Source organism: Oncorhynchus gorbuscha, unplaced genomic scaffold, assembly GCF_021184085.1.
Source record: "Oncorhynchus gorbuscha isolate QuinsamMale2020 ecotype Even-year unplaced genomic scaffold, OgorEven_v1.0 Un_scaffold_4145, whole genome shotgun sequence".
NCBI classification, from domain to species: Eukaryota; Metazoa; Chordata; class Actinopteri; order Salmoniformes; family Salmonidae; genus Oncorhynchus; species Oncorhynchus gorbuscha.
In genome coordinates, this window is record NW_025748233.1 from 26476 (window position 1) to 36239 (window position 9764).

Consider the following 9764-nt stretch of genomic DNA (forward strand, 5'->3'; position numbering starts at 1 on the left):
GAATAGTATAGAATGAATAGAATAGAAGGAATAGTATAGAAGGAATATAATAGAAGGAATAGAATAGAAGGAATAGAATAGAAGGAATAGTATAGAAGGAATAGAATAGAAGGAATAGTATAGAAGGAATAGAATAGAAGGAATAGAATAGAAGGAATAGTATAGAAGGAATAGAATAGAAGGAATAGTATAGAAGGAATAGAATAGAAGGAATAGTATAGAAGGAATAGAATAGAAGGAATAGAATAGAAGGAATAGTATAGAAAGAATAGAATAGAAGGAATAGAATAGAAGGAATAGAATAGAAGGAATAGAATAGAAGGAATAGAATATAATAGAATGAATAGAATAGAATGAATAGAATAGAAGGAATAGAATAGAAGGAATAGAATAGAAGGAATAGAATATAATAGAATGAATAGAATAGAATGAATAGAATAGAAGGAATAGAATAGAAGGAATAGAAAAGAAGGAATTGAATAGAATGAATAGAATAGAAGGAATAGTATAGAAGGAATAGAATATAATAGAATGAATAGAATAGAATGAATAGAATATAATAGAATGAATAGAATAGAATGAATAGAATAGAAGGAATAGAATAGAAGGAATAGAAAAGAAGGAATAGTATAGAAGGAATAGAATATAATAGAAGGAATAGAATAGAAGGAATAGAATATAATAGAATGAATAGAATAGAATGAATAGAATATAATAGAATGAATAGAATAGAATGAATAGAATAGAAGGAATAGAATAGAATGAATAGAATAGAAGGAATAGTATAGAAGGAATATAATATAATAGAAGGAATAGAATAGAAGGAATAGAATATAATAGAATGAATAGAATAGAATGAATAGAATAGAAGGAATTGAATAGAAGGAATTGAATATTGATGCACAATCAACATGTTATGGTCCCGTCTGACGTCAATAGAACATATTCATTCAGGTAGCAGACATGACGCTCTTTACCAAACAGTAAAAGGAACCGAGGGGATTGAAATATGAATAAAACATGAGAAACAGGAGAATGTAGAGTTGATTGGAGAACAATCAGGTTTTGAAGGATAGCACCTGGTTAGAGGAAAACTGTCTGTGTCCCGACGGGCACCTTGTTCCCTTTATATTGCCTTGTTCCACATAGGGAATAGGGTGCCTTTATATTGCCTTGTTCCACATAGGGAATAGGGTGCCTTTATATTGCCTTGCTCCACATAGGGAATAGGGTGCCTTTATATTGCCTTGCTCCACATAGGGAATAGGGTGCCTTTATATTGCCTTGCTCCACATAGGGAATAGGGTGCCTTTATATTGCCTTGCTCCACATAGGGAATAGGGTGCCTTTATATTGCCTTGTTCCACATAGGGAATAGGGTGCCTTTATATTGCCTTGTTCCACATAGGGAATAGGGTGCCTTTATATTGCCTTGTTCCACATAGGAATAGGGTGCCTTTATATTGCCTTGTTCCACATAGGGAATAGGGTGCCTTTATATTGCCTTGTTCCACATAGGGAATAGGGTGCCTTTATATTGCCTTGCTCCACATAGGGAATAGGGTGCCTTTATATTGCCTTGTTCCACATAGGAATAGGGTGCCTTTATATTGCATTGCTCCACATAGGAATAGGGTGCCTTTATATTGCCTTGCTCCACATAGGGAATAGGGTGCCTTTATATTGCCTTGTTCCACATAGGGAATAGGGTGCCTTTATATTGCCTTGTTCCACATAGGAATAGGGTGCCTTTATATTGCCTTGTTCCACATAGGGAATAGGGTGCCTTTATATTGCCTTGTTCCACATAGGGAATAGGGTGCCTTTATATTGCCTTGTTCCACATAGGGAATAGGGTGCCTTTATATTGCCTTGCTCCACATAGGGAATAGGGTGCCTTTATATTGCCTTGTTCCACATAGGGAATAGGGTGCCTTTATATTGCATTGCTCCACATAGGAATAGGGTGCCTTTATATTGCATTGCTCCACATAGGGAATAGGGTGCCTTTATATTGCCTTGCTCCACATAGGGAATAGGGTGCCTTTATATTGCCTTGTTCCACATAGGGAATAGGGTGCCTTTATATTGCCTTGTTCCACATAGGGAATAGGGTGCCTTTATATTGCCTTGTTCCACATAGGAATAGGGTGCCTTTATATTGCCTTGTTCCACATAGGGAATAGGGTGCCTTTATATTGCCTTGTTCCACATAGGGAATAGGGTGCCTTTATATTGCCTTGCTCCACATAGGGAATAGGGTGCCTTTATATTGCCTTGTTCCACATAGGGAATAGGGTGCCTTTATATTGCATTGCTCCACATAGGGAATAGGGTGCCTTTATATTGCATTGCTCCACATAGGGAATAGGGTGCCTTTATATTGTCTTGTTCCGCATAGGGAATAGGGTGCCTTTATATTGCATTGCTCCACATAGGGAATAGGGTGCCTTTATATTGCCTTGTTCCACATAGGGAATAGGGTGCCTTTATATTGCATTGCTCCACATAGGGAATAGGGTGCCTTTATATTGCATTGCTCCACATAGGGAATAGGGTGCCTTTATATTGCATGTGCTCCACATAGGGAATAGGGTGCCTTTATATTGCATTGCTCCACATAGGAATAGGGTGCCTTTATATTGCATTGCTCCACATAGGGAATAGGGTGCCTTTATATTGCATTGCTCCACATAGGGAATAGGGTGCCTTTATATTGCCTTGTTCCGCATAGGAATAGGGTGCCTTTATATTGCATTGCTCCACATAGGAATAGGGTGCCTTTATATTGCATTGCTCCACATAGGGAATAGGGTGCCTTTATATTGCCTTGTTCCACATAGGGAATAGGGTGCCTTTATATTGCATTGCTCCACATAGGGAATAGGGTGCCTTTATATTGCATTGCTCCACATAGGGAATAGGGTGCCTTTATATTGCATTGCTCCACATAGGGAATAGGGTGCCTTTATATTGCATTGCTCCACATAGGGAATAGGGTGCCTTTATATTGCATTGCTCCACATAGGGAATAGGGTGCCTTTATATTGCATTGCTCCACATAGGGAATAGGGTGCCTTTATATTGCATTGCTCCACATAGGGAATAGGGTGCCTTTATATTGCCTTGTTCCACATAGGGAATAGGGTGCCTTTATATTGCATTGCTCCACATAGGGAATAGGGTGCCTTTATATTGCATTGCTCCACATAGGGAATAGGGTGCCTTTATATTGCATTGCTCCACATAGGGAATAGGGTGCCTTTATATTGCATTGCTCCACATAGGGAATAGGGTGCCTTTATATTGCATTGCTCCACATAGAGAATAGGGTGCCTTTATATTGTCTTGCTCCACATAGGGAATAGGGTGCCTTTATATTGCATTGCTCCACATAGGGAATAGGGTGCCTTTATATTGCCTTGCTCCACATAGGGAATAGGGTGCCTTTATATTGCATTGCTCCACATAGGGAATAGGGTGCCTTTATATTGCCTTGCTCCACATAGGGAATAGGGTGCCTTTATATTGCCTTGCTCCACATAGGGAATAGGGTGCCTTTATATTGCATTGCTCCACATAGGGAATAGGGTGCCTTTATATTGCATTACTCCACATAGGAATAGGGTGCCTTTATATTGCCTTGTTCCACATAGGGAATAGGGTGCCTTTATATTGCATTGCTCCACATAGGGAATAGGGTGCCTTTATATTGCATTGCTCCACATAGGGAATAGGGTGCCTTTATATTCTCTTGTTCCACATAGGGAATAGGGTGCCTTTATATTGCATTGCTCCACATAGGGAATAGTTTGCCATTCAGGACACAACCCAAGTACCAGCAAGACATCTGTATAAGGCAAGCAGAGATCAAGAATCATACATCACACATACTTCTGAACAGGTGGCCTAAGTTGAGGAGATCATGTCTTCCTCTTCCTCCTCCTCCTCATCCTCCAGGTACAAGGCAATCGTGAAGCCCATGGACATCCAGGTCTCCAACGCCCCGGCGAGGATCGTCCTGCGGGCTGCAGTGATCTGGCTCTTCTCCATGACCCTGGCTGTCCCCGAGGCTGTCTTCTCAGACCTCCGCTCGTTCAGCATCCACAGCACCAATGAGACCTTCATCACCTGCGCCCCCTATCCCCACGATGGTGAACTGCATCCCAAGATCCACTCCATGGCCTCCTTCCTCATCTTCTATGTCATTCCTCTGTCGGTTATATCAGTCTATTACCTGTTCATCGCCAGGAGCCTGATCAGGAGTGCCTATAATATGCCGGTGGAGGGCAACGTGCACGTCAGAAGACAGGTGGGTCTCTCTTCTTCATCATCTCTACTATTTTCTTCTTGTTCTTCTCCCTCATCATCTCTACTATTTTCTTCTTGTTCTTCTCCCTCATCATCTCTACTATTTTCTTCTCCTTCTTCATCATCTCTACTATTTTCTTCTAGTTCTTCTCCCTCATCATCTCTACTATTTTCTTCTCCTTCATCATCTCTACTATTTTCTTCTCCTTCATCATCTCTACTATTTTCTTCTCCTTCATCATCTCTACTATTTTCTTCTTGTTCTTCTCCCTCATCATCTCTACAATTTTTTCTCCTTCATCATCTCTACTATTATATTCTTAATCATCTCTACTATTTTCTTCTCCCTCATCATCTCTACTATTTTCTTCTCCTTCATCATCTCTACTATTTTCTTCCCCTTCATCATCTCTACTGTTTTCTTCTTGTTCTTCTCCCTCATCATCTCTACTATTTTTTCTCCTTCATCATCTCTACTATTATATTCTTAATCATCTCTACTATTTTCTTCTCCCTCATCATCTCTACTATTTTCTTCTCCCTCATCATCTCTACTATTTTCTTCTCCCTCATCATCTCTACTATTTTCTTCTAGTTCTTCTCCCTCATCATCTCTACTATGTTTTTCTCCTTCATCATCTCTACTATTATATTCTTAATCATCTCTACTATTTTCTTCTCCTTCATCATCTCTACTATTTTCTTCTCCTTCATCATCTCTACTATTATATTCTTAATCATCTCTACTATTTTCTTCTCCTTCATCATCTCTACTATTTTCTTCTAGTTCTTCTCCCTCATCATCTCTACTATTTTCTTCTCCTTCATCATCTCTACTATTTTATTCTTAATCATCTCTACTATTTTCTTCTCCTTCATCATCTATACTATTTTCTTCTCCTTCATCATCTCTACTATTTTCTTCTAGTTCTTCTCCCTCATCATCTCTACTATTTTCTTCTCCTTCTTCATCATCTCTACTATTTTCTTCTCCTTCTTCATCATCTCTACAATTTTCTTCTAGTTCTTCTCCCTCATCATCTCTACTATTTTCTTCTAGTTCTTCTCCCTCATCATCTCTACTATTTTCTTCTCCTTCTTCATCATCTCTACTATTTTCTTCTCCCTCATCATCTCTACTATTTTCTTCTAGTTCTTCTCCCTCATCATCTCTACTATTTTCTTCTCCTTCATCATCTCTACTATTTTCTTCTAGTTCTTCTCCCTCATCATCTCTACTATTTTCTTCTCCTTCATCATCTCTACTATTTTATTCTTAATCATCTCTACTATTTTCTTCTCCTTCTTCATCATCTCTACTATTTTCTTCTCCTTCATCATCTCTACTATTTTCTTCTAGTTCTTCTCCCTCATCATCTCTACTATTTTCGTCTCCTTCTTCATCTCTTCTATTTTATTCTTCATCATCTCTTCTATTTTCTTAATCTTCATCTCTCTCTCCACAACATCACAGATAGAGTCCAGGAAGCGCCTTGCCAAGACCGTCCTGGTGTTTGTGGGCCTGTTCGCCGTGTGCTGGCTCCCCTGTCACGTGATCTACCTCAACCGCTCCTACCACTACTCCGAAGTGGACACCTCCATGGCCCACTTCATCTTCACCGTGGGAGCCCGTATCCTGGCCTTCACTAACTCCTGTGTCAACCCCTTCGCCCTCTACCTGCTCAGCAAGAGTTTCCAGAAGCAGTTCAACAAGCAGCTGTGTTGTTGTTGTCGAGCCCTGGCGAAGAGGTCCCAGAGCCAGAGGAGGAACAGGAACAACATACAAATGACCTCCCTCAGGACCACCAACCACTCAGTGGCCAGTCTGAGCTTTATTAATGGAAAACACATCTGTCAGGAGGACAGTGTGTGAGAGACAGATGGGTGGATGGTAAGAGAGAGACAGACATACAGGTCTACCAAGAGGAGAGAGTGTGAGACAGACAGACAGGTCTACCAAGAGGAGAGAATGTGAGACAGACAGACATGTCTACCAAGAGGAGAGAATGTGAGTCAGACAGACAGGTCTACCAAGAGGAGAGAATGTGAGACAGACATACAGGTCTACCAAGAGGAGAGAGTGTGAGACAGACAGACAGGTCTACCAAGAGGAGAGAATGTGAGACAGACAGACAGGTCTACCAAGAGGAGAGAATGAGACAGACAGACAGACAGGTCTACCAAGAGGAGAGAATGTGAGACAGACAGACAGGTCTACCAAGAGGAGAGAATGTGAGACAGACAGACAGGTCTACCAAGAGGAGAGAATGAGACAGACAGACAGGTCTACCAAGAGGAGAGAATGTGAGACAGACAGACAGGTCTACCAAGAGGAGAGAATGTGAGACAGACAGACAGGTCTACCAAGAGGAGAGAATGAGACAGACAGACAGACAGGTCTACCAAGAGGAGAGAATGTGAGACAGACAGACAGACAGACAGGTCTACCAAGAGGAGAGAATGTGAGACAGATAGACAGACAGGTCTACCAAGAGGAGAGAATGTGAGACAGATAGACAGACAGGTCTACCAAGAGGAGAGAATGTGAGACAGACAGACAGACAGGTCTACCAGGAGGAGAGAATGTGAGACAGACAGACAGAAAGGTTTACCAAGAGGAGAGAATGTGAGACAGACATACAGGTCTACCAAGAGGAGAGAATGTGAGACAGACAGACAGAAAGGTCTACCAAGAGGAGAGAATGTGAGACAGACAGACAGAAAGGACTACCAATAAGAGAGAGTGTGAGACAGACAGACAGAAAGGTCTACCAAGAGGAGAGAATGTGAGACAGACAGACAGAAAGGACTACCAATAAGAGAGAGTGTGAGACAGACAGACAGACAGACAGACAGACAGACAGACAGACAGACAGACAGACAGACAGACAGACAGACAGACAGACAGACAGACAGACAGACAGACAGACAGACAGACAGGTCTACCAAGAGGAGAGAGTGTGAGACAGACAGAGACAGACAGACAGACAGACAGACAGACAGACAGACAGACAGACAGACAGACAGACAGACAGACAGACAGACAGACAGACAGACAGACAGACAGACAGACAGACAGACAGACAGACAGACAGGTCTACCAAGAAGAGAGAGTGTGAGACAGACAGGTGGACGGTACAATTGGTAGTCGGATGGTAGGACCAAGGGAATAGAAGAACCAAGGGGTATCAAAGGTTCCAGTGCGGTATGCAGGTGGTCGGGTGGAAGTGGGGAAATTGCTCTCCCTTTGAAATGGCCGCTAATCTGGAATCACCCGAGAGTTTCCTGACCTGTTTGATTGAATTGAGCCTTTAATCAAGATCCCACAGCAGCTATATAGATGACCTACATAGAACAGTATGTGTACCTTTATGTATTTGAACAGTATGTGTACCTTTATGTATTTGAACAGTATGTGTACCTTTATGTATTTGAACAGTATGTGTACCTTTATGTATTTGAACAGTATGTGTACCTTTATGTATTTGAACAGTATGTGTACCTTTATGTATTTGAACAGTATGTGTACCTTTATGTATTTGAACAGTATGTGTACCTTTATGTATTTGAACAGTATGTGTACCTTTATGTATTTGAACAGTATGTGTACCTTTATGTATTTGAACAGTATGTGTACCTTTATGTATTTGAACAGTATGTGTACCTATATGTATTTGAACAGTATGTGTACCTTTATGTATTTGAACAGTATGTGTACCTTTATGTATTTGAACAGTATGTGTACCTTTATGTATTTGTACAGTATGTGTACCTTTATGTATTTGAACAGTATGTGTACCTTTATGTATTTGAACAGTATGTGTACCTTTATGTATTTGAACAGTATGTGTACCTTTATGTATTTGAACAGTATGTGTACCTTTATGTATTTGAACAGTATGTGTACCTTTATGTATTTGAACAGTATGTGTACCTATATGTATTTGAACAGTATGTGTACCTTTATGTATTTGAACAGTATGTGTACCTATATGTATTTGAACAGTATGTGTACCTTTATGTATTTGAACAGTATGTGTACCTATATGTATTTGAACAGTATGTGTACCTATATGTATTTGTACAGTATGTGTACCTTTATGTATTTGAACAGTATGTGTACCTTTATGTATTTGAACAGTATGTGTACCTTTATGTATTTGAACAGTATGTGTACCTTTATGTATTTGAACAGTATGTGTACCTTTATGTATTTGAACAGTATGTGTACCTTTATGTATTTGAACAGTATGTGTACCTTTATGTATTTGAACAGTATGTGTACCTTTATGTATTTGAACAGTATGTGTACCTTTATGTATTTGAACATGTGTTTGCTAATTACACATTTAATTGTTAAAGGCATTACATTTGTTTAATGTAGTGTTTTGATACTTGATATGGTGTCCTATAAGGCCATTTGGGCTGGGCACCAGTTGGTGAACGACGATTGGTGCCATGTACTATATGTACAGAATGTTACTCTGTGGTACAGTAATGTGGTACAGTAATGTGGTACAGCTCTGTGGTACAGTAATGTGGTACAACTCTGTGGTACAGCTCTGTGGTACAACTCTGTGGTACAGCTCTGTGATACAGTAATGTGGTACAGTAATGCGGTACAGCTCTGTGGTACAGCTCTGTGGTACAACTCTGTGGTACAGCTCTGTGGTACAGTAATGTGGTACAGCTCTGTGGTACACCTCTGTGGTACAGCTCTGTGGTACAGCTCTGTGATACAGTAATGTGGTACAGCTCTGTGGTACAGCTCTGTGGTACACCTCTGTGGTACAGCTCTGTGGTACAGCTCTGTGATACAGTAATGTGGTACAGCTCTGTGGTACAACTCTGTGGTACAACTCTGTGGTACAGTAATGTGGTACAGCTCTGTGGTACAGCTCTGTGGTACAGCTCTGTGGTACAGTAATGTGGTACAGCTCTGTGGTACAGTACAACTCTGTGGTACAGTAATGTGGTACAACTCTGTGATACAGTAATGTGGTACAACTCTGTGGTACAGTAATGTGGTACAACTCTGTGGTACAGTAATGTGGTACAACTCTGTGGTACAACTCTGTGGTACAGCTCTGTGGTACAGTAATGTGGTACAACTCTGTGGTACAGCTCTGTGGTACAGCTCTGTGGTACAGCTCTGTGATACAGTAATGTGGTACAACTCTGTGGTACAACTCTGTGGTACAGTAATGTGGTACAACTCTGTGATACAGTAATGTGGTACAACTCTGTGGTACAGCTCTGTGGTAGAGTAATGTGGTACAACTCTGTGATACAGTAATGTGGTACAACTCTGTGGTACAGTAATGTGGTACAACTCTGTGGTACAGTAATGTGGTACAACTCTGTGGTACAACTCTGTGGTACAGCTCTGTGGTACAGTAATGTGGTACAACTCTGTGGTACAACTCTGTGGTACAGCTCTGTGGTACAGCTCT

At 40.6% G+C, this 9764-nt stretch overlaps 1 protein-coding gene across 1 annotated transcript; it reads left to right on the plus strand.

Moving 5' to 3' along the window:
• The first annotated feature begins 3946 nt into the window (after positions 1-3946).
• On the plus strand, positions 3947-6271 carry LOC124028430 (gastrin-releasing peptide receptor-like). The gene is made up of 2 exons (XM_046340482.1): positions 3947-4312; positions 5786-6271. The coding sequence occupies exons 1-2, from the start codon at positions 3983-3985 to the stop codon at positions 6182-6184; spliced, it is 729 nt and encodes a 242-aa protein (XP_046196438.1). The 5' UTR covers positions 3947-3982; the 3' UTR covers positions 6185-6271.
• Positions 6272-9764: the final 3493 nt, after the last annotated feature.

Bases quoted from the DNA above. Each gene is read 5' to 3' on its own strand.
- LOC124028430 (XM_046340482.1), top strand. From the start codon at position 3,983: ATGGACATCCAGGTCTCCAACGCCCCGGCGAGGATCGTCCTGCGGGCT. The intron at 4,313-5,785 runs GTGGGTCTCTCT...ACAACATCACAG, and splicing joins ACGTGCACGTCAGAAGACAG to ATAGAGTCCAGGAAGCGCCT.